The sequence below is a fragment of the Chelonia mydas genome, chromosome 3, assembly GCF_015237465.2.
Source record: "Chelonia mydas isolate rCheMyd1 chromosome 3, rCheMyd1.pri.v2, whole genome shotgun sequence".
NCBI classification, from domain to species: Eukaryota; Metazoa; Chordata; order Testudines; family Cheloniidae; genus Chelonia; species Chelonia mydas.
This window is the reverse complement of record NC_057851.1, coordinates 71250028-71275153: the sequence shown is the minus strand read 5'-3', so window position 1 is coordinate 71275153 and position 25126 is coordinate 71250028. Positions and strand designations below refer to the sequence as shown.

The 25126-nt window shown below is 42.7% G+C and overlaps 1 protein-coding gene across 5 annotated transcripts in view; it reads left to right on the top strand.

The window, feature by feature from the left end:
• Positions 1-25126, top strand: part of MMS22L (MMS22 like, DNA repair protein) — a 135641-nt gene that overhangs the window by 21086 nt on the left and 89429 nt on the right. For all 5 annotated transcript variants that reach the window (XM_043542671.1, XM_007052789.4, XM_043542673.1 and 2 more), the window contains exons 8-10: positions 10641-10771; positions 12451-12564; positions 15245-15424. In XM_043542671.1, the coding sequence (XP_043398606.1) occupies positions 10641-10771; positions 12451-12564; positions 15245-15424 (425 nt within the window). The remainder of the gene's footprint in view (positions 1-10640; positions 10772-12450; positions 12565-15244; positions 15425-25126) is intronic.

Here is a 25126-nt window from a genome sequence, read left to right as displayed (position 1 = left end):
CCACATACAAGTTAGAGTAATATAATACTTTGACATTCATTAATACTTTTACACTAACTAATCTGCACAATGCCCCGTAAGAAAGATTTACTGAAACATATAAGGGCAGATTCTGCCACCTTTACTCATGTTGAGTAAAATCTTACTCCATGTGGTATCCTATTGACCTTTCAGCTGAAATTGAACTTGACCTCAATAGGACCACTCGTGGATTAAGGTGTTGATCAACATGAGAAAAGGTGGCAAATTTGGCCCGTAGCGAATACATTACATAACTGTACAAAATGTATTGTAGTAGGATGTCACATAATAAAGAATTTTCAGCAAAAACAGATATAATCAAGTGTAAGTTCACTTGAATTCAATACGCGTAACTTTGATATGAGCTGCTCTCAAGCAATGAATTTATAAACATTTAAATTACTTGCTTTTTTTTAATGAGTGTGCAAAAAATTTTAGACACTTGATTGCTCAGTTACTTGAGACAGAATGCAGCTGCTATTTAAATTGATAACAAAATGTCTCATTATGTCACTAAGAACCGTACTCATGCTTGGTCACTTATCCACAGTGTTGTAAGTCCTCTAAAATATTCCAGTCTTTGATTTTGTTCAGCAGTTTAGTTATGGATTCAGTATCCAACCCCCCCCCCCGCCCCAAACATCTTGTTGTCCTGGGGGAATTCTGTGCTACTGCGTGTGTGCATAATTAATGAGCCATGCATATTTTTAATTTTTTGTGCAGAAAAAAGCTTCTGCTGAAATGTTGCTGCAGTTCTGCCTTTTGCCCACCAGAGGGTGCTGTGGTAATAGAACACAGCAACAGGTCCCGGCCAGCGGGGGAAGAGAGAGCCTGTAGTGCCGCCTTTACAGCGCCTGTCAGGCCAGATCAGGAGACAGGGGCTATGGGGAGACAGTCAGTGTGGGGTGCTATGGGGGTGGTCAGACAGGAGCTCATAAGGGCTAGTGGGGGAGGACAGAGTGGACAGAGCGGGGCAGGGGCTGAATGGAGTGGAGGCACGGAGGCACAGGGCCACAGGGGGGAGTGAGTTGCAGGACCACCTGGTGATGGGGGAGGAGGTGCAGAGCTACATAGGGACAAAAAGTGGCTGAGTGGGGGCACAGAGACACTTGGGGATGGGGGAGAGGGTACAGGGACACATAGGAACGGGAGTGGCTGGGTGGGGGAACGCAGAGCCGGAAGGGGGAGGGGGTACAGAGCCACATGGGGACAGGTGAGGGGTTCAGGGCCACATGGGATGGGGCGAGTGGGTGTCTGAGTGGGGTTGAAGGGACACGTGGACTGGGTGAAGGACACATCGGGGTGCAGGGACACATGGGGACGGAGCATATGTGCCTGTCTGAATGGGAGAGGCTAGGGGTCAGTCAGAGTCTGCACTAAGCTCCCTAAGAATCCCTCCCTGCCCCCCTAAAAAGCTGTTCCATACTCTTCCCACCCTTACCCAACAACCCTCCAAGTTCACACCCAGTCCCAGTGTCAAGGTTCCTCCCCAACTCTGAACTCTAGGGCACAGATGTGGGGACCTGCATGAAAAACCTCCTAAGCTTATCTTTACCAGCTTAGGTCAAAACTTCCCCAAGGTACAAAATATTCCACCCTTTGTGCTTGGATTGGCCGCTACCACCACCAAACTAATACTGGTTACTGGGGAAGAGTTGTTTGGACACGTCTTTCCCCCCAAAGTACTTCCCAAAACCTTGCACCCCACTTCCTGGACAAGGTTTGGTAAAAAGCCTCACCAATTTGCCTAGGTGACTACAGACCCAGACCCTTGGATCTTAAGAACAATGAACAATCCTCCCAACACTTGCACCCCCCCTTTCCTGGGAAATGTTGGATAAAAAGCCTCATCAATTTGCATAGGTGACCACAGACCCAAACCCTTGGATCTGAGAACAATGAAAAAAGCATTCAGTTTTCTTACAAGAAGACTTTTAATAAAAATAGAAGTAAATAGAGATAAAGAAATCCCCCCTGTAAAATCAGGATGGTAGATACCTTACAGGGTAATTAGATTCAAAACATAGAGAACCCCTCTAGGCAAAACCTTAAGTTACAAAAAAGATACACAGACAGAAATAGTTATTCTATTCAGCACAGTTCTTTTCTCAGCCATTTAAAGAAATCATAATCTAACACGTACCTAGCTAGATTACTTACTAAAAGTTCTAAGACTCCATTCCTGGTCTATCCCCGGCAAAGACAGAATATAGATAGACACACAGACCCTTTGTTTCTCTCCCTCCTCCCAGCTTTTGAAAGTATCTTGTCTCCTCATTGGTCATTTTGGTCAGGTGCCAGCGAGGTTACCTTTAGCTTCTTAACCCTTTACAGGTGAGAGGAGATTTCCTCTGGCCAGGAGAGATTTTTAAAGGGGTTTACCCTTCCCTTTATATTTATGACACCCAGTAATTACTTCTCTCTCCCTCAGCAACTCCATTATCCCTGCCTCCCCCAAGCGTTTGCATTGCTTCTGAGGGGTGTGGGAAATACGGTTCTGTACTGTAGTTGAAATGAATTATTTATTACTCAGAGAATCTATTTGTCAAAAAACATTTCCTGAATCTTTTTTGTTGTCTGTATTGTTATAGATGTACTTGCTGACAGATATTTTAAAATAAATGACCAAAAATAACTGAAACTGTTTATATTGTGTTATTTTGACCAATAAAATATGCAGAATTTTGCAATATTTTAAAATATTATGTGCAGAATTTTTAATTTTTTGGCACAGAATTCCCCCACGAGTAAAGAATCTTGTGTATACGGGATCCACACAGTTTTGTAATGAACAGAGATAGATGATGTTGCGTGTGAGGGTTGGGGGTTAAGTGTTTTGTCTTTTGAGAACTCTTTCCAAACTGTGGCAGAAAGAGTTGGTGTTATATAAAAAAAATAACGGTGTGCAAGGCATGGAAGACAAGGTCCCTTCCCCACAGAGCTTATAATTTAAACAGGGAGAATGCATATAAGCAGAGATCAGGGTATGGGAGGTAATGAAAAGCAGTGTGATTTACTGGTGAAGTTAAGCTTTCATCAGGGTTTTGCCATGATTTTAAAAAAAAATTAAGTGGATTTGGTGGGGAAAATTTTGAATTTTGGTTTCCTTGAAATTGATGTAGGAAATTATTTTTTCCTTCAGGAAGCAATTTAAAGAGCCTCTTTTGTAATTGAGAGCTGTTAATTGTTGATCAGATTCTGGGTGGCAATCCAGTACACCCTCTGCACACCTCCAGTGCACCCTCTGGGCTTGTGTTTTAGCATTAAAATTCAGTCAACCAGACTATAGTGTATGCATTAATTTTACTCGGTCTTGTATCCTCTATGCCTTGTAGCACTCCTAGGCTCTTGTTGGTTTTTTTTTTCTTCTTTCTTTTTCTCTCTCTGAAGCAACTCAGGTGAAACCCTGACCCCAGAAAAGTCAGTGGGAGTTTTGTCATTAGTTTCAATCTTCAGGAATAAAATATGGGCCCAATTCTGCAAGACTTCTGTTCCACTGATGTCAATGAGAGCTCTGCAGGTGGAGGCCTTGTAAGATAAGGCCTTATGAGCTGTCCAGGATTATGGAACCTAGTACTCTTTCCTTAGTTATCTGTGTAACTGTCTCCGTACGTTCTACTTGGCATAGGGTCATGCCAACATTTTACACAAGCACGTTTTAAGGACAGTGTAGATCTCCCTTCCAATGATAAAATTGTTTGTGGTCAATTCATGTGCCTGTAAAACATGTAACGATTTTAGAACACACGTAAGAACATAATATAAGAACAGCCATACCAGGTAAGACGAATGGTCCAGCTAGCCCAGTATCCTGTGTTCCACCAAGGGCTTCAGAGGGAATGAACAGAACAGGCAATCATCCTCTGTCGTCTACTCCCAGCTTCTGGCAAACAGAAGCTAGGGACAGTCAGAGCATGGGGTTGCATTTCTGACCGTCCTGTCATACAGCCATTGATGGACCTATCCTTCATAAACGTAACTCCTTCCTTTTTGAATCCTGTTATAGTTTTGGCCTTCACAACATCCCCTGGCAGTGAGTTACACAGGTTGACTGTGCATTGTGTGAAGTACTTCCTTTTGTTTTAAATCTGCTGCCTATTAATTTCACTGGGTGACCCCTAGTTCTTGTGTTTTGTGAATGAGTAAATAACATTTCCTTATTCATTTTCTCCACACCAGTCAAGACATCTGTCATATCCTTCGTAGTTGTCTCTCTTTTCCAGACTGAAAAGTCCCAGTCTTTTTAACCTCTCCTCATATGGAAGCTTTTCCATACACCTAATCATTTTTGTTGCCTATCTTTACCTTTTCCAATTCCAATATATCTTTTTTGAGATGGGGTGACCATATCTGCACGCAGTATTCAAGCTGTGGGCGTACCATGGATTATGTAGAGGCAATATGCTATTTTCTGTCTTATCATCTATCCCTTTCTTAATGATTCCCAACGTTCTGTTAACTTTTTTTTGATTGTCAATGCACATAGAATCATAGAATATCAGGGTTGGAAGGGACCTCAGGAGGTCATCTAGTCCAACCCCCTGTTCAAAGCAGGACCAATCCCCAATTAAATCATCCTAGCCAGGGCTTTGTCAAGCCTGACCTTAAAAACTTCTAAGGAAGGAGATTCTACCACCTCCCTAGGTAACGCATTCCAGTGTTTCACCACCCTCTTGGTGAAAAAGTTTTTCCTAATATCCAACCTAAACCTCCCCCACTGCAACTTGAGACCATTACTCCTTGTCCTGTCTTCTTCTACCACTGAGACTAGTCTAGAACCATCCTCTCTGGAACCACCTCTCAGGTAGTTGAAAGTAGCTATCAAATCCCCCCTCATTCTTCTCTTCTGCAGACTAAACAATCCCAGTTCCCTCAGCCTCTCCTCATAAGTCATGTGTTCCAGACCCTTAATCATTTTTGTTGCCCTTCGCTGGACTCTCTCCAATTTATCCACATCCCTCTTGTAGTGTGGGGCCCAAAACTGGACACAGTACTCCAGATGAGGCCTCACCAATGTTGAATAGAAGGGAACGATCACGTCCCTCGATCTGCTCGCTATGCCCCTACTTATACATCCCAAAATGCCATTGGCCTTCTTGGCAACAAGGGCACACTGCTGACTCATATCCAGCTTCTCGTCCGCTGTCACCCCTAGGTCCTTTTCCGCAGAACTGCTGCCTAGCCATTCGGTCCCTAGTCTGTAGCGGTGCATTGGGTTCTTCTGTCCTAAGTGCAGGACCCTGCACTTATCCTTATTGAACCTCATCAGATTTCTTTTGGCCCAATCCTCCAATTTGTCTAGGTCCCTCTGTATCCTATCCCTGCCCTCCAGCGTATCTACCACTCCTCCTAGTTTAGTATCATCCGCAAATTTGCTGAGGGTGCAATCCACACCATCCTCCAGATCATTTATGAAGATATTGAACAAAACCGGCCCCAGGACCGACCCCTGGGGCACTCCACTTGACACCGGCTGCCAACTAGACATGGAGCCATTGATCACTACCCGTTGAGCCCGACAATTTAGCCAACTTTCTACCCACCTTATAGTGCATTCATCCAGCCCATACTTCTTTAACTTGCTGACAAGAATACTGTGGGAGACCATGTCAAAAGCTTTGCTAAAGTCAAGAAACAATACATCCACTGCTTTCCCTTCATCCACAGAACCAGTAATCTCATCATAGAAGGCGATTAGATTAGTCAGGCATGACCTTCCCTTGGTGAATCCATGCTGACTGTTCCTGATCACTTTCCTCTCATGTAAGTGCTTCAGGATTGATTCTTTGAGGACCTGCTCCATGATTTTTCCGGGGACTGAGGTGAGGCTGACTGGCCTGTAGTTCCCAGGATCCTCCTTCTTCCCTTTTTTAAAGATTGGCACTACATTAGCCTTTTTCCAGTCATCCGGGACTTCCCCTGTTCGCCACGAGTTTTCAAAGATAATGGCCAGTGGCTCTGCAATCACAGCCGCCAATTCCTTTAGCACTCTCGGATGCAACTCGTCCGGCCCCATGGACTTGTGCACGTCCAGCTTTTCTAAAAGTCCCTAACCACCTCTTTCTCCACTGAGGGCTGGCCATCTACTCCCCATGCTGTGACGCCCAGCGCAGCAGTCTGGGAGCTGACCTTGTTCGTGAAGATAGAGGCAAAAAAAGCATTGAGTACATTAGCTTTTTCCACATCCTCTGTCACTAGGTTGCCTCCCTCATTCAGTAAGGGGCCCACACTTTCCTTGGCTTTCTTCTTGTTGCCAACATACCTGAAGAAAGCCTTCTTGTTACTCTTGACATCTCTTGCTAGCTGCAGCTCCAGGTGCGATTTAGCCCTCCTGGTTTCATTCCTACATGCCCGAGCAATATTTTTATACTCATCCCTGGTCATATGTCCAACCTTCCACTTCTTGTAAGCTTCTTTTTTATGTTTGAGATCTGCTAGGATTTCACCGTTAAGCCAAGCTGGTCGCCTGCCATATTTACTATTCTTTTGACTCATCGGGATGGTTTGTCCCTGTAACCTCAACAGGGATTCCTTGAAATACAGCCAGCTCTCCTGGACTCCTTTCCCCTTCATGTTAGTCCCCCAGGGGATCCTGGCCATCTGTTCCCTGAGGGAGTCAAAGTCTGCTTTCCTGAAGTCCAGGGTCCGTATCCTGCTGCTTACCTTTCTTCCCTGCGTCAGGATCCTGAACTCGACCAACTCATGGTCACTGCCCCCCAGATTCCTGTCCACTTTTGCTTCCCCCACTAATTCTTCCCGGTTTGTGAGCAGCAGGTCAAGAAAAGCTCCCCCCCTAGTTGGCTCGTCTAGCACTTGCACCAGGAAATTGTCCCCTACGCTTTCCAAAAACTTCCTGGATTGTCTATGCACCGCTGTATTGCTCTCCCAGCAGATATCAGGAAAATTAAAGTCACCCATGGGAACCAGGGCGTGCGATCTAGTAGCTTCTGCGAGTTGCCGGAAGAAAGCCTCATCCACCTCATCCCCCTGGTCTGGTGGTCTATAGCAGACTCCCACCACTACATCACTCTTGTTGCTCACACTTCTAAACTTAATCCAGAGACACTCAGGTTTTTCTGCAGTTTCGTACCGGAGCTCTGAGCATTCATACTGCTCCCTTACATACAGTGCTACTCCCCCACCTTTTGTGCCCTGCCTGTCCTTACTGAACAGTTTATAACCATCCATGACAGTACTCCAGTCATGTGAGTTATCCCACCAAGTCTCTGTTATTCCAATCACATCATAATTCCTTGACATCACCAGGACCTCCAGTTCTCCCTGCTTGTTTCCAAGGCTTTGTGCATTCATATATAAGCACTTGAGAGAACCTGCTGATCGCCCCTCATTCTCAGTATGAGGCAGGAGCCCTCCCCTCACAGACATTCCTGCCTGTGTTTCCTCCCGGTATCCCGCTTTCCCACTTACCTCAGGGCTTTGGTCTCCTTCCCCCGGTGAACCTAGTTTAAAGCCCTCCTCACTAGGTTAGCCAGCCTGCTCGCAAAGATGCTCTTCCCTCTCTTCGTAAGGCGGAGCCCATCTCTGCCCAGCACTCCTCCTTCATGGAACACCATCCCATGGTCAAAAAATCCAAAGCCTTCTTTCCGACACCACCTGCGTAGCCATTCATTGACTTCCACGATTCGACGGTCCCTACCCAGGCCTTTTCCTTCCACGGGGAGGATGGACGAGAACACCACTTGCGCCTCAAACTCCTTTATCCTTCTTCCCAGGGCCACGTAGTCCGCAGTGATCCGCTCAAGGTCATTCTTGGCAGTATCGTTGGTGCCCACGTGGAGAAGCAGGAAGGGGTAGCGATCCGAGGGCTTGATGAGTCTCGGCAGTCTCTCCGTCACATCGCGAATCTTAGCCCCTGGCAAGCAGCAGACTTCTCGGTTTTCCCGGTCAGGGCGGCAGATAGATGACTCAGTCCCCCGGAGGAGAGAGTCCCCGACCACCACCACCCGCCTCCTTCTCTTGGGAGTGGTGGTCGTGGAACCCCCAACCTCAGGACATCGCATCTCATGCCTTCCAACCAGCGGAGTCTCCTTTTGCTTTCTCCCCCCAGACGTATCATCTGGTCCACTCTCCGCAATGGTACCTGTGGAGAGAACATGAAAGCAGTTAATTACCTGTGTCTGCGTTGCTGGAACCCGGACATTCCCCCTTCTTCTTCTGGAGGTCACATGTTGCCAAGCTTCTTCACTGGCCTCTTGGCTCCGCTGTGCAACCTGCTCTAAATCTTTAGAGGTTTGCGCCCGTAGAAGCATATCCTGACTTTTGTCCAGAAAATCCTCAGATTCTCGTATGCAACGCAGGGTCGTTATCTGTTGCTCCAGACCTTCAATCTTCTCTTCCAATATGGAGACCAGCTTGCACTTTGTACAGACAAAGACATTGAGCGGATGTTTTCAGAGAACTATTCACAATGACTCCAAGATCTCGTTCTTGAGTGGTAACAGCTAATTTAGACCCCATCATTTTGTATGTGTAGTTGGGATTATGTTTTCTAATGTGCATTACTTTGCATTTATCAACACTGAATTTTATCTGCCATTTTGTTGCCCAGTCACAAAGTTTTGTGAGATCCCTTTGTAACTCTTCACAGTCTGCTTTGGATTTAACTATGTTGAATAATTTTGCATCTGCAAATTTTGCAACCTCACTGTTTACCTCTTGTGATAAATTAAATGGGGGTGGGGGGGGGGTGTCCCTTTTATGGACACCCAGCCAGCCAGTTAGCTATACAATCCCTCTTAGTTGTTGTTCTCTACTTGCTTTACCTGTAAAGGGTTAAAAAGCCTTAGGTAAAAGGAAGAGTAGGCACCTGACTAAAAGAGCCAATGGGAAAGCTAGAACTTTTAAAATTGGGAAATAACTTCCCCTAAGTCTGTCTGTGTTGGGGAGAAGCAGAGACAGGGCTGTAGCTATGCTGTAAGAGCTTGGGCCAGGTATGAAAAATCATACCTAGAAACTACTCATTTGAAACCCCAGATATGTAAGGGGATCAGGAAATGGCTAGGAAGATGCAATCAGGTTTATTTGTTTATTTCTTTATGGCTTGTGGACTCTTCTGTGCTAACCCCAAATGCTTTTATTTTGCTTGTAACCTTTAAGCTGGACCTCAAGAAGGTTATTCTTGAAGCTGAATTTTTGTAAGTGGGTTTTTTAAATCTAGCAGTAGCCTGAGTTTTCAATGTATTTTCTTTCTTTTTGTTTTTAATAAAATTTACCTTTTTTGAGAACAGGATTGGATTTTGTGTCCTAAGAGGTTTGTGCATATGTTGTTTAATTACCTGGTTGCAACAGCTGATTTTCTTTGTTTTCTTTCTCGGCTCTTCCCCCCGGGGTAGGGGGGGAGGGGTGAAAGGTCTTGAGGGTACCCCACAAGAAGGAATTCCCAAGTGCTCCTTTCTGGGTTCTCAAAGGGGTTTTTGCACTTGGGTGGTGGCAGTATCTATCCATCCAAGGTCAGCTGTAACCTTGGGAATTTAATACAAGCCTGAAGTAGCCAGTATTAATTTTTAGAATCCTTGCGGGCCCCCATCTGCACTCAAAGTGCCAGAGTGGGGAATCAGCCTTGACACCCCTTTTCCCAGATCATTTATGAATATGTTGAACAGTAGTAGTCCCAGTACAGACGCCTGGAGGACACCACTATTTACCTCTCTCTATTGTGAAAACTGACCGTTTATTTCTACCCTTTGTTTCCTATCTTTTAACTGATTTTTGATCCATGAGAAGATCTTCCCACTTATCCCATGAAGCTTACTTTGCTTAAGAGTCTTTGGTGAGGGACTTTCTCAAAGGCTTTCTGAAAGTCTAAGTACACTGTATTGATTGGATCACGTTTGTTGACCCCCTCAAAGAATTCTAATAGATTGGTGAGGCATGATTTCCCTTTACAAAAGCCATATTGAATCTTTCCCAGCAAATTGTGTTCATCTAAATGTCTGATAATTCTGTTCTTTACTATTGTTTCAACCAATTTGCCTGGTACTGAAGTTATGCTTACTGGCCTGTAATTGCCACGGTAGCCTCAGGAGACTTTTTAAAAAATTGGCGTCACATTAGTTACCTTCCAGTCATCTGGTACAGAGAATGATTTAAGTGATAGGTTACGTGCCACAGTTAGTAGTTCTTCAATTTTATATTTGAGTAACTTCAGAACTCTTGGGTGAATAGCATCTGGTCCTGGTGAGTTATTACTGTACAATTTATCAATTTGTTCCAAAACCTTCTGTAATGACACCTCAATCTGGGACGGTTCCTTAGATTTGTCACACAGAGGCATTTGTTACTGAGAGGAATTTGCAAATGAAGAAACCTTTACTGCAGTGTAGTGACTGCACGGATTGTGCCAGCAAAGTAGATATTATAATGCCAACCATTCTATTGTCAACCAGAATAATATCAAACTTTTATGAAAGGGAGAAGACATCAGGGATTAATTTGGAATGGGAAAACTTTCCTCAAATAAGTTTTCTGCTTGCAAACAAAAACGATATTCCTCTCAGAATTGCTTGTTGACCCAAATACAGTGCATAGAAATTGTTGTCTTTGTGTCCGTAGAATCAAGCCGAAGTGTTAAGGAGATCTGATCTTTTGTTGTGTTTTAGGACAAATTGTGTATGCTCACCAATTCATGAATCTAACAGGAGAAAATTTAACCAATATCAGTTTATTTGAAGCCCACTGTGGAAACCTCTTCTGCGATCTGATAAGCTTGTCAATCAGCAAATATATGAAGGTATTATTATTTTATTTCTTTTTTGCAGAAAGCACCTGAAAGCCCCAATCATAATCAGGGCTGCTTTGTGCTAGGTGCTGTACAGATGCATAGGAAAACAGTCCCTTGTTGGTGGTGTTTTAAAATTTTGCCATTGGTTTAATATACCAAATTTTTAAAGAGTGTTATTTGTTAGAAACTCATACTGTGTTGTATTTATTCATGACCATCTGGCAATTGAATGGGAGAGTAATTTTGAAATGCACTGTGTACAGAACTGAAGTGTGTGCCTCATTTAATAAGTTCAGTGTGCTGGGTTTCATGCCAAACATGAGCTGTAGATGCAGAAAATATCTTTCCATACTTTCTCAAAAGGAACAAAAAGAGTGACTAAAACCTTGGCCGTAAGCTAACTGGGCACTTACTTACAATGTTATATTACACTTTATATTTATGCCGCTCCTATTTCAACAACCTCAGCTTTCTGTTACAGCTTCTTTACATTGGTCAAGGGAAACTTTGGGTAGACAGAAAAGAGCTAGCTGTGTTCAAGCTAGCATGCTAAAAATAGCAGTATAGCCAAAGTAGCAGGACCAGCAGCTTGCACTTGCCACCTGAGTACAAACTGGCCTGGACCTCTTGGGTGTGTACTTAGGCAGCTAGTCCATGTTGCCCCTGGCTACACTGCTATTTTTATCACACTAGTTGACCAGAGCTAGTGCTTTACTGTGTACCCGAGCAGCATGCTCCCAGCTGCAGTGTAATGTACCCTTTTTTGCGTAACTCTTTTTATATATATATAAACATTGGTGCTCTGACTTTTCTTCACAGCCTTCTATCATCAGCAGATCTAAACTAGGAAGTCTAATTGCTCTATATACCAGCCAGTAGAGTAATCTCACATTCTTCTTTGATATGTTGTCACTGTGGATTCTGCTCCAGGTGCACACACATCTCTGTTTCTCTGAGTGTGAGAAACTGAAAGGTAGCTCACCACAAGACTGCTTTACATATTAAAAATCAGTCTGAAGAGAATTTCTCTAAACAAAAAGTAATAATCAGATAACGCGCATGATTCAAAATGTGCTCTTTGGAGCATGTTAAAATAATGTCTTATTGCAGGACCACCAAAATGCTACTATGTGAAATATTGTAGGGACATTGAGGCATTTTAACATACTCCCATGAACAAAAACTCTCCTCAGTTGAACAAATTTTGTTCTGTTAGCATTACACATAACCATTAAGGGATTTGCATGTTAAAAATAATAAATACTAAATCATTTGGAAGCTTTTACTTCTCTTCCCAGGAACATCAAGTGAATCTAATCGATCATTTTCTCTCTCTTTCACTAATAGACAATGAATTGGTATTTAGTGCTATTTCTTTTCATTAGTACTTAGAACATCCCTTTCGCTTATTAAATATTTTTTTGAAAGGTCATTTGAACCTGGTTTAGTAAAAGCTTAAAAGTAATGCTACTTATACTGTACATTGGTAAATAATGGTTCCTTTGCTGTGTGCATGATTTATTTTAGATGTTAATGGAATAGTGCATTGTGCTTCACAAGAATCTTCTGTAATTGTGTATAAATTCTAAATTGTTGCAACAAAGAGAATGGAAATATTAGTATGTAAAATGCAACTTCAGATACCCTGCTGCTCTGTGAGTGAATGGACTTCATATTTTCTTCACCAGGTTAGACCATCAGAGGCTCTAACTAGTCACCACTACCCCTGTAGTTGCATTAAGGAATTATGGGTTCTGCTTATTCATCTGCTGGACCACAGAAATAAAGGGTCTCAGACAGAGGTAAGTGGAAACATTGCTGCATGCACAGCATGAGGAAAATATAGAAAAGTGTTTACAAAACATTCAAATAGTGAGGTTAATTACCAAATTAAGCACCAGATTGTGCCATGAATGCACCAGTTCACATCCAGTGTGATGCAGAGTTGCACTGGCCCATCAGGAGCTTTAGGAGAGATTATGCTCCCTGACATACAAGAGACAAATGTGCCAGCTATGTCACCTTAGCCCTCACTCTTGAGAGTTTGTTGTGTCCTGGTTTGAGTTTTGTCACTGGTAGTTTTCTTGTGGCCCAGGGCACTGATAGGGAGCAGTCCCTGTTTTCAGGAAAGCAAGGCAATTGAGGCTGTTACTCTCTATTGAGGTGGGAGGGGGACCACAAGAGAAGGGCAGTAGTCCTTGCATAATTGGCCCTCCGACACACCCACCCACCCACCATTAGGCAGGTTTGCACGGCAAGGCCCAGCTACAATCTTTCCCTGAATATTTATTCGAAGACATTTCAGAAAAGCTTCTTTGAAAGCGCCAATCTTCATAAAATCCAAAGCGCTGTTCTTCTTTCAAATGGGTTTAAATACACATTACTGCAGTGCACAGTCTGTATATCATCAAACAGCTTCACGGTAGAGTATTCAGAATTTTTAATGTGAGCAGACATAAAGTCTCTTTAGTGAAAATTTTCTGATTGTAAATTATTTGTGCTACAGTAGCATCTACAAGTCACAGTCAAGATCAGGGTGCCAGTGTGCTAGGTGCTGTACAAATGCTGAGCATAACAAAGTCTATATTCCTAAAGATCTTATAATATAATTAGACAAGACAGACAAAAGGTGGTTGAACAGAGGAGTGTTGTTCCCATTTTTAGAAATGGCACATCTGCATGATTTGGGTAAAGGAATGGAGAGTATTCTTAACATTTGAGGATGACACCAAGCTGGCAGGGTTTGCAATCAGTTTAGAGTGCAGAATTAGAATTCAAAATGACCTTGCCAAATTGGAGAATTGGTATGAATTCAGCAAGCTGAAATTCAGTAAAGACAAGTGAAAAGTACTTCACTTAGAAAGGAAAAATCAAATGCACAACTACAAAATAGAAAATAACTGGCCAGCTGAATAGGCTCTGGGGTTATAGAGGATCACAAATTAAGTATGAGTCATCAGTGTGTTGCAGTTGTGAAAAAGGCTAATGTCATTCTGGGGTATATTAAAAGTAGTGTTGTATGTAAGACCAGGGACGTAATTGTCCCACTTTACTCAACACTGGGGAGGCCTCAGCTGGAGTACTGTGCTCAGTTGTGAGTGCCCCACTTTAGAAAAGATGTGTACAAACTGGAGAGTGTCCAGAGGAGAGCAATGAAAATGATAAAAGGTTTAGAAAACCTGACCTATGAGGAAAGGTTAAAAAAAACCTGGACACGTTTAATTTTGAGAAAAGAAGACTGAGGGAGGACCTGATAAGTCTTCAAATAATAAAGAGGACAATGATCAATTATTCTCCATGTCCACTAAAGGTAGAACAAGAAGTAATGGGCTTAATCTGCAGCAAGGGAGATTTAGGTCAGAAAATAGGAAAAGTTTCTAACTCTAAAGTTTCTAACTATAAGGGCAGTAAAGCTCTGGAATAGGCTTCCAAGGAAAGTTGTTGAATCGCCGTCACTAGAGGTTTTAAGAATGGGTTAGACAAACACCTGTCAGGGATGGTCTAAGTTTACTTGCTATGGCCTCAGCTCAGTGGGCTGGTCTTGATGACTTCTTGAGGTTCCCGCCAGCCGTACAGTTCTATAAGTCTATGATTAAGTGACTTGCCCCAGGTCACAAAGGAAGTCTGTGATGGAACAAGGAATTGTTTCACTTCTCAGGCTAATGTGCTAACCAGTGGACAATCCTTCCTTCCCATTGTGCTGGGCTGTGGCAGAGCTCCAGACTTTAAAAAGATCTCCTGAGTCCCCATCCAGTGCCTTTAACACAAGATCATAATAAATATAAAAATGTCAAGCTAGCTCCTTTAATTAAAATAAATAAATGGGTAGGCCTTGTTCTCTCTCACTAGATCTCTCCCTAGCTAATATTATTTCATATTATTATTTATCTGCTATATGAAGTGCAGGCAAACTGTTATCCATTTTGAGAACTTGGTTGTGTCTAAAGTTCCTGTTCCATTTGATATATTTTATGTATTCTGAGACTGTTGTTTTTAAAGAATATTTTCATAAACAGTTTTTCACTTTCAGGGCTTAAATAGTTCAGTTTTTCTTTTGTTAGACAGGTCAACTACAGTCCACACCAGTGCAAGATGATTCTGTTTTCTTCATTCTTTTGAGGATGGTAGAATGCACCATCTTCTAGACCCCTGCTCTATGTGCTTTTGAGCTAGCCTGTAAAAATTCTAGGAGCATGTTCTCCCATGATGACTAATGGTCATCCTTTCACTGCCCTTGTTTTCCATTTGCCTTCTGAAGAATAAAAATGGCTCTAGGTTTTCCTGGGTGCCACTTAACTTTGTTATTCAGTATTTTTTTAATGACTGTCAGCTTGTTTTTTCCTTTAATACCAAAAGGACAATCGTAATGAGTAAACAGGATAGTATTGAGGGAAATCTCTTTAACATAGACTTAGATTATCATTTAATCTACTTATAAAGTCATTTAACGCAGCCCTGGTGGGCTTTCTCTGTTCTCTGCAGTCTTTTTGGAGCTGGGTGAATAAACTTCTGAAGAAAGTCTTTGAAAGACCCAGTACTGCAGAAGGGATGTCTGTTTTTGAGCCAGTGCAGTGCAAAGATCCATTAAGTTTTAGCTGGTGGATTATTACTCATCTGGCATCACTTTACCAGTTTGACCGTAACGGAAATGTAGAGGAAAAGGTAGGTTTGTATTTTCTATATTTTAACATTTTATTTACACCTGTAATCTCATGCAGGTATTTGGTGGTGGAAAATGGAAATTGGAAAATGGATCAGTGTTGTTACGCTAATTTTTCATGTCTACATTACAAAGTTCCTTTAAAGGTTCATGATTTTAAGGCGTACTGCTTGCAATCTATTCCATGAGCCCTGAGCATATGGATCTAAAAAACATGGATTCAGTCAGTAACCCAAGTAAGGGGACTAGAAAGTCCTGCTAGTTAGCAGTCATGTACTTATTGCTAAAAGAAAAGGAGTACTTGTGGCACCTTAAAGACTAACCAATTTATTTGAGCATAAGCTTTCGTGAGGTACAGCTCATTTCATCGGATGCATACTGTGAGCTGTAGCTCATGAAAGCTTATGCTCAAATAAATTGGTTAGTCTCTAAGGTGCCACAAGTACTCCTTTTCTTTTTGCGAATACAGACTAACACGGCTGTTACTCTGAAACCTGTACTTGTTGCTGTAGCATATGTTTTAAGACTGTCCGCCTTCAGCATAACTGCTTCACTGAGTTCACTGCTTCAGTAACTGAACATATTAGAATGATTATCTGCATTGGATGCTAGCTTCATGTAGGTTTTCTATTCTTTAAATGAGGTGTAAAGCTGAAGCATTGACTGCACTCAGTCATTAATGCCACTTGTCATAAGAGTTAAGGGTGTTAATGTTGGTGCTCTCACTGAATTCTAGTCTGGCTAATTACATTCTGCCTAAGTAATTTCCCTTGCAGTTTAAATTGCATTCATATTTTTCTTAATTTCCTGTTCTAAACTGTTATGTAGTGTTGCTGTGTACTGTTAAATAAACTGCATATTATTAAGGTTGCTTGACACTTCCCATTAGAAGATCCTGTTTTCAATTATGTATGACTTTTTGCCAAACTTTACCCATTTGGGCTGAGATTTCCCATGCCAGATGTCTGCCGCAGGATGAGTTTTGTAGTTTTTTTTGTTTTTGTTTTTTGAAAAATTTCACTAAAACCGTTAAGCTGTTTCTGAGCATGAGGCTAGGAAAAAAATACATTGTTTCACAATAATAAAAAACAGTTGGCAGCTTTTTCTTTGGAGAACTCTAGTGTCCTGGTGCTTTGGAGCAGGGGCTTGAAATTTGGCAGTTTGTGTTAGGAGCATTCCTTTTGCTGTCCCTGTAAAATCCACCTGCATTTGGCTGGCTCAGTGGAGTCTTTTAAGACTATAGCAGCTAAAATTGCTGAAGAATCTGTGCCCACTGGTCATGATCCTGGTGCTGATCAGACTATGCATGCCCACAGAGCAACTGAGCATGCTCCCTCCAGCCCAGGGCTATAAAGGTGGAATTGGACTTTCCTTGTAATGGTTGCTCCCAGCTGCCCTGGGCAGGGGTGGAACTGAAAGCAGGGAGCCTTTCATTCCTGTGCTCTCAGTGACCCCTCTGCTGAAGTCCAGACAGCACGGGGGAGGAAGCTGTCTGGCTCCAATGCAAAGGGGTTTGGGCCAGAGTGTGTGTGTGTGTGTGTGTGTGTGTGTGGGGAATGGATTGGGTTAAGGAATTTGGAGGGGGAGATTAGAAGTGGAAGCTGGCAGGCAGGGGGTGGGGAGGAGAAGGAAATTAGGACTGGTAATTGGGGGGAGACTGGGACAAGGAGCCAGGGGAAGACTGGGATTGGCTGGGCAAGGAGACTGGGACAAAGAGGCCTGTCTAATGTTGGTCCACATAGAAGATAAAAACCTACTACTGCTATTAGTTATCTCAAATGGCAGAGGTCTGTGCAATAGTTCTAAAGGTTCCAACGCTGCTGGTGAACCATGTGGGTGTCAATATGATGCCACATGATGGAATTTCTATTTTTTTCAGATCGCTTTTTTTAAAACCTAGGAAATTACATAAACACAAATTTATGTTAAAGGAACATTGAAGTTGCAAAACCAAGCAAACAAATGCTATGAAATGCCAGGCTTAAGGCTGAAAGAGGTGGTTGTCTTTATGATCTTAGTTCATCTCACTTTGACTGTGACACTTATTAATAACAAGGCTGGAAGAAGCCCAAGAAAATGTACCTACTTTTCCTTGTCTGCCAAAATGTCTTCAACATTAGAGTACTTTGGTCGTATCCAGTGATGAGCTGCCAAAATCTTAACAACGGGTTCCCTCCTCACCCCACGAGGGGATCGTTGCCCACCCCTGCACCACGGGACTCCTGCCCCATCCAACCCCCCCGCGTTCTTTGAGCCCCCCCCATCAGGACCCCTGCCTCATCCACTCCCCTCCCCGTCCCCTGACTGCCCCCAGAACAGGGCCGGAGGGTCTCGTGGGCCACCGTAGTGGGTGCCCACTCCACCCCTAAAAGCCAGAGGGACCTGCCAGGGGGCGAGGTGGGGAGTCCCACTGTTGCTTACCTGGGGCAGCTCCCAGGAAGCATCCGGGAGGTCCCTCTGGCTCCTAGGGGGAGCGTAGCTGGGGGGAAGCAGGGGGAGCAGCCGCTCCCCCACTGATCACATCAAAAGTGGCGCCTTAGGTGCCAACTCCCTGGGTGCTCCGGGGCTGGAGCACCCATGGGGAAAATTTGGTGGGTGCAGAGCACCCACCGGCAGCTCCCCATCCCTCGCCCGGCCCCAGCTCACCTCACCTCCGCTCCGCCTCCTCCGCTGAACGCACCACCCCGCTCTGCTTCTCTGCCCCACCCCCCCTCCCGGCTTCCCGCGAAGCAGCTGTTCGGCAGGAAGCCTGGGAGGACTGAGAAGCAGGCGGCGGCTTCACACTCAGGCCGACGGTGGCAGAGTTGAGCTGGGGTGAGGAGTGGTTCCCTTGCGCTTCCCCCACCCCCGTTACCTGCTGCGGCTTGGGCGGCCCTCCTCGCGCGCGCGCCCCCCCGCCCCCCGGAAGCTCACCTCCGTCTCCCTGGGCCTGAGCGGGAAGCTGCGGCCTGCTTCTCAGCCTGCCCTGGCTTCCCGCGCGAACAGCTGATTCGCGGGAAGTCTGGGGGGGAGAGGAGAAGCAGGGCGGGGCGGGGCGGCGCGTTCAGGGGAGGAGGCGGAGTGGAGGTGAGCTGGGGGTGGGGCGGGGAGCCGCCGGTGGGTGCTCTGCATGGAGTCGGCGCCTAAGGTACCACTTTTGGCCAGTTAAATTTAGAAGCCCTTTTAGAACTGGTTGTCCCTCGTGGAACAACCGGTTGTAAAAGGGCTTCTAAATTTAACAACCGGTTCTAGCGAACCGGTGCGAACCGGCTCCAGCTCACCACTGGTTGTATCACCCCTTCCCATCTCTCGTTTGTCCTAACTGCATCTGTTGACTGATCCTAATCTTGGCTTTGCACCTTTTTGTATTTGGCAACCTCCACTTGGAACAACCTCCACTTTCCCAAGCACCCGTACCCTTTGTCTACTTCAAAATTGTCCTTTAAATCCTACTTCTCCTGTGGAGCCTCTTTGTTATATTTTATTATTTGTATTTTGGTATTGTCCAGTAGAGCTGGCCAGGAAACATTTTTCTTGTCCCACAAGATTTTTTTTGAGTTTTCAAAAAAATTTCCTACCCCAAATTGGGACAAAAAATCAAAATCTCAAATTTTTGCAAACTGAAAATCTGAAAAATAATTTGGATCAGGTTGATTGAAACATTTCAGTTCAATAATTTTTAAACATTTTGTTTATATTTTGTCTTTTAAATTTTTTTTTTAACTATAAATTAAATTTCAACCCAAAGTCTTTTGGAATTGAAAACGAGAACTTTTTCATTTTGAAAATGTCAAAACAGGACATTTAGACAGTTTGAAATGGTTTTTAAAAAGGTTTCAAAATGGGAAGTTTGTCAAAACTGCCTCTTCTGCAAATGATTTTGGTTTAGGTGAATTTGTTTTTCCAACAAAAATTTCTTTTTGTCAAAAATGTCTCTCCAGCTTTAATACTGAGAGGCCACATTGAAGACTGATGCCCCATTCTATTTGTCTATCTATCTATCTGTCGGTACTTATATGGCCCCCATTCCTGTAGTGTCTGAGCCCTCACAGTCTTTAATATGTTCATCCTCACAATGGCCCACTGTGGGGTAGGGAAGTGCTGTTGTTCCCATTGTATAGATCAGGAGCTGAGGCACACAGACACTGGTGGAGCAGAGAATTGAACCCTGGTCTCCTGTATTCCATGTTAGTGCTAAGTGCTGGACTATCCATCCCTCTTATTGGGCTTGGCAACATACATATAAGTAATAAGAGACAGTCCATGCCCCAAACAAATTACAATCTAAATAGACAAGATAAAAGATAGGAGAAAGTAAGTAGTATTATCTTTATTTTATAGCTAGGGAACTAAGGTAGAGAGAGAGAAAGGTCAAACAGGAAGTCTGTGGCAGAGCCACGTTATGATGCCATCTTTCTTAAGTCCTGTCCAATACCCTAATCGTAAGACTTTCCTACATACGTTCAACAAACACGTTTGGTGTTTGCAAACTTCTCTGTATTGGAACTACTGTTTTGTCCATCATATTTTTCTGAGTTTGGCTGTAATCTTCTCCATAGATCTTGCCTTTTAGTTACCTTACAGAGTTCTGTGTATGCTTACAAAGTTCTGTAAGTAATTACAACATTTTGTCACAAACCACAGGAGATCAGTTTCAGAGTGGTAGCTGTGAGTGCTAATTTTCTCTTTTTTTGAATTACAGCCTGGAATCTTCCTTGAAAATAAGGGGCTAAAGTAATCACTGATGTAAGCTTGTTGAAGTCAGTGGAGTTATACTAGGAATGAATTCAGCTTACTTTTGTTGGTTAACAGTTAGCTGTGATAGAGGACTCTGTTATACATGTTCTTGCTCTTATTAAACTGTGATCAAAGGTGGGAGGGTGATGTATAATAATGGTGGTTATTCATATGGGCCTTAGCAGAAATTGCCTCTCGTCCTGTGTCATCTGTGGAAGAATTTCAGTTTTTTAATGTGGACTGCTTTGGCTAATATGAAAGCTTTTAAAATGCTAAATAGGGTTCAGACGTAGTTCTTTTTTTCTTTAGCTTGTTTATCTTAGTCATTTCATACAGGTAGATTTAAACAGGAAAATGGTGTCCAGTTTCTCTGTTTCCCATATAGGGAACTATCCAGTGTTCATTTCTCAGAGTGAAGAGGGGTGCACAGGCCGTCTGTTTTTGTATTTTCTCTAACCGAAACACAGACCACGCCACATTATTCTGAAAAGTACTGTTCATATATCTAAAAACCAAATAGGGCTTGGAGAGAAAAATCGCCACTTTTGAACATTGCAGGGGTTAATTTTAACACTGCTGTGGGCTAAGGAAATATAGTCAGAATTACCTGGGGCTGGAGATTTTTGCCTTTGAATTGTCTGAAGTGACTGCTGTATAAGATATGAAAAGAGTGACTTCCAGCAGAGAAGCTTAGCACAGCTCTGCCAGGTGAGCTAAGAGAGGAGAGTGCCTTTGTCTACACCTGGAAAAGCTGCTGCTGCTGGACTCCAAAGGTTGTAGCTGAAGTTTTGGCTTTAGCTGCATGATGAATGCTTACATGATGGGTATGGTTGACGGTTACTGGACTCTGCCAGTCTCAGGACTAATCTTTTTTGGCTTGGGAGCCACTGGGTTTGGAATGAGGTGTGTAGAAACTACATATTGTCTGGCTGGGTTTTAAACAGTTGTCTTCCCTCACTGCCAAGATAACAGAGGAATGCAATTATGGGGGGAATTTAGCTGGATTCAGATGAGACGAGTTCTCTTAATGAGCAGAGAAAAATGAGACCGTAAGAGGGAATGTTCTGGGTTTTTGAATGTCATTCTCCCTCTGAGTTTGGACTTAGAGAGTAAGGGCGAAAACTTGGACATTAAATTCAGTGGGAATTTTAGCATCAGTTTCTACAGAGGCCCTGGATTTCACCCTAGATTTCTCCTGGAAGTAGTGGAAAGGAGACCTGGTGATTTTCCTGTTTTTGATTTTGGCGGTAAGAAGTCTTCCAATCCCCCCTGCCCCTATCCCCCAGTCCACCTGTTATTTGGACACTGGTTTTAAGAAGCCTTATATATTTATGGTGTGAACTTTGGGACACTAGCTGTGCTACTTCTGATATACTGTCCGTGAATCTGGGCTGGTCAGATATCTTGATGTGTTTACTAGAGCTAGTTGAAAGCTGGAATTTCCATTTTTTGGGAAATACTGAAAAAAAATTAATTCTGTTTTGGAACAAAGAGGGTAAACTTTGAAACTCCCTGCAGAAGAAAAAGTCAACAATTTTTTTGCATAGCAATAATCAGGATGTATGGTTCTGAAAAGTGAGCCAGGAGCCTTGGAGCTTGGTAGGCAGGGTAGATAAAAATCAATTAAAAAAATTGATTTTTTAATTGAAATAAAAAAAAAAACTATTTAAAATAAATTGGCAAGCTCTGTTCTATTGTAATCTATTAAAATAATTTAAATTATATAAATAATATTAAACAGTACTTATTTGCTACTACATTTTAACAAAAGTCAAACCACTGAATGGTGGAAGTTACTTGCTAAGCCCCCCTGCAACAAGGTGTTAAAGTGCTAAAACAGCTTTTGACAGCAGTAGCCTCTGCTGCAAGTGCCAAGGGAATATTTTCTTCATTTCAGTTTCTTTAGTTAGTTCAGTTCAATGACTTGTTCATTCAAAGTTAAGACACCTGTTGGGAGTAGAAAAAGTAAGAGAGCTTGTTTTCCTGCACCAGTTTATGAATAGAATGAGATCTATTAGTTCTAAAATCTTGATTGGCTTGATGACCAGGAACAATCAGTTTAATTTACTAATTACGGACAATGCTTACTTTGTTTAATAAATGTTAGTTTTATCAAAACATGTTTTGTATTTAAACTTTTTTTTTCATGTGTATCCATCACATTTAAGGTAGTTTTATTTCATAATAAAAATGCTGTTTAATTAACTTTGCATTTCCATCCAAATAGAGCTTGACAAGTAAGCACAAGTAAAAATTAATACTATAGTAAATAAGAAATTCATCAGTGACCATTTTCTAACATGATGAAAAATTAAGAAACTGACTGTGTAAATTTAAGCTTATAATTGCTTAAATAAATATGTATAGATACACTACACTTTATCTTCCTGGTAAGCAAAAAGAAGGACCAAATTTATTCTAAAGGCTAATATTTAATTGTAGATCAACATGTTTTAACAGATACAAGCCAATGAGAATCAACATTTCAGTAGGAAAATAACTATAAAGTAGAAATGAAACCATGACTAAAATTGATGGTTTATCTCAAGGTTTTCTGCATGCTGATTGAAATTGTGATTAAAATCGATGATTTAAATCAATCCACCCAGTTGGGAGCCAGGTTCTAGAGTAAGAGCCCCGAGAGTCCCGGCTTAAGCTGGGGTTCTCAGGGCTTCCAGGTTCTCTGCTGAGGAGTCAGGAGCCAAGCCCAGCTTGAACTGGAATACTCAGGGCTGCCAGTCTCTCTGGCTGTGCAGCAGGGAGCCTTTAAGCCCTGAGATCCCCTGCCCTGAGGCAGTTTGCATGGTAGGGTGTTCAAGAGTCGTGGACCCTGGAAGTCCTGGGGTCCCTGATTCTGAGGTAGTGCTGCCCTGGAGCCATAGACCTTGGAAGCCTGCGCCTCGCAACAGCCCGCAGGTGAGCTGGCAGGAAACCAGGCAGGTTTGCAATGGTGTTTTATTGAAAGTTCATTGAAACTGTTTCTGTGAAACATTTCAGTGTTGACGAGTCAGCATCTTCTGGTGAAAATCTGTTTTGTAGGAAAATTCTCAACTAGCCTGCTCTCCGAGGCTCATAAAACCAAAATTTTACTTTCCAATTTTCTGTGTTTGGTGTTCAAAATAACACCAAAGTCTAAAATATAAGAGCCAAATATGAAGTGGAAAAATCATTAATATTTATATTAAATATAATATAAAAACCCTTTAAAATTAAACTTTTCTTTGTTCCAGTGCAGAAATATCCTAATAGTTCTGCTGCTTCTCTCCTACTTCAGGCACCAAATTTACTGTCCTCATTCCTAAGCAGGTCACCTGCCTTAATATCTGCCCATTTTACCTACTCTTCTTCCTAACAGAATGACATCTCCCTTTACCTTGCAAAATTGGAGTATGTTTCCCCTTTGCTGTTCCTTTCTGTTCTCTGTTCATTTGTCCTTGTCCTCCTCTCCTGCAGGCCCATCCTTTGTTCACCTCTGACCTCTAGTATTAATTTGTGAAGAACCAGCACCACCACCTCCATCAGCAGTTCCTTTGAATATTTTTTTTGTCATGCAAAAATGTGTTATCTGCTAAACACTCAAATGATACTAGTGTTGAAAAGTAAATGGCAGTATATCTTTTTACATGAGCTAGTATTTAAAATTCTCTCTTATCTGGCATAGGCACTGAACTGAATCATAGTCATGTGAAGCAGGAGAGGATATTTATTTTTTGTGTTACATTTGGAAACCCAAATCATAGGCTCATTATGCTGGACTCAGTGCAAATTTATAAAGAACATCTGCTCCAAAGAGTTTATAATTTAGATAAAGACAGGATTCAACAGTGAAGTGAAGAGGAGAGGCAATGCAAGGGAAAAATAATGGGAAAATAAGGTTACATAAACCCTCTATGTCAGGGGTCTCAAACACACAGCCTGCCATAGCTCCCCTTCCCCCAGCCCTGGCACGCCGTGTCCCCACTCCTCTGCCTACCTCCCAGCGCTTCCCGCCACCAAACAGCTGTTTGGCAGTTCTTAGGACTTTCCGGGGAGGGGGAGAAGAGGCGGGGCCAGGGCGGGGATTTGGGGAAGGGGTTGGAATAGGGGCAGGGAGGGGGCAAAGTTAGGGTTGGAATGGGGGCAGGGCAGGGCCTCACAGAAGGAGTGGAGTGGGGGTGGGGGCAGAAGGGGGCGCTTTTGAATGAAAAGATTTCAGTGATGCGGCCCTCAGGCCAATGTACTAGTCCTCATGTGGCCCTTGTGGTGATTTGAGTGTGAGATCCCTGCTCTGTGTGGATAATTGTAGCACAGATAAAAGAAGTAAGAGATTATCATCACTTTAAGTAATCAAGTTTGAGGTAGAAATCTATGTGTACATTTTTATTGGCAGATGTTCTTGGTTATAAAAACATGTCTCCCTTTTCTTCCACACCTTACATAACCAGATGTTTAAACAGCTTTACTGTCTTTAGTCTGAACTTTTTTTCACTCAATACTTCTGCTTTGTAGAAGTGACCTGAATGCCTATTTGAAACAACCATCAATCTTGTCAGACAGGAAGATGATGAATTATGATCCTTTTTTGATTTACCCTACAATCTTTTGAGCTGGACTTTGTCTAGGCAACAGATTATACTCTGGACCAAATTGGTACTGACTGACATTTATTAGCATTAAACAGCTGTTTGACCTAGGTAAAATGAGTTGGTGAAAGATTTGCAAAGAAAGAGAAGAATGAGTCTGTACTTTGCTTCCCTCCTTTCCATTTTAGAGGGCTGCTGATCTTTTTGTTACTTTTGAGAAACTGTAATACAGATTTGTTACACGTGGAAGCTGTCACTAGGGGGATTGATATAAACATTTTGTTTCTTTACTAATTTTTGGTGACTGTCTGAGAGCTATGCATAGGAATGAAATACAATCTCCTGACAAGGTTAGAGTAACACTTATGCTATAAAGACAGAAAGTAGAGACATATAATTTTTAAATTGTATTTTTGAGAGTGCTAA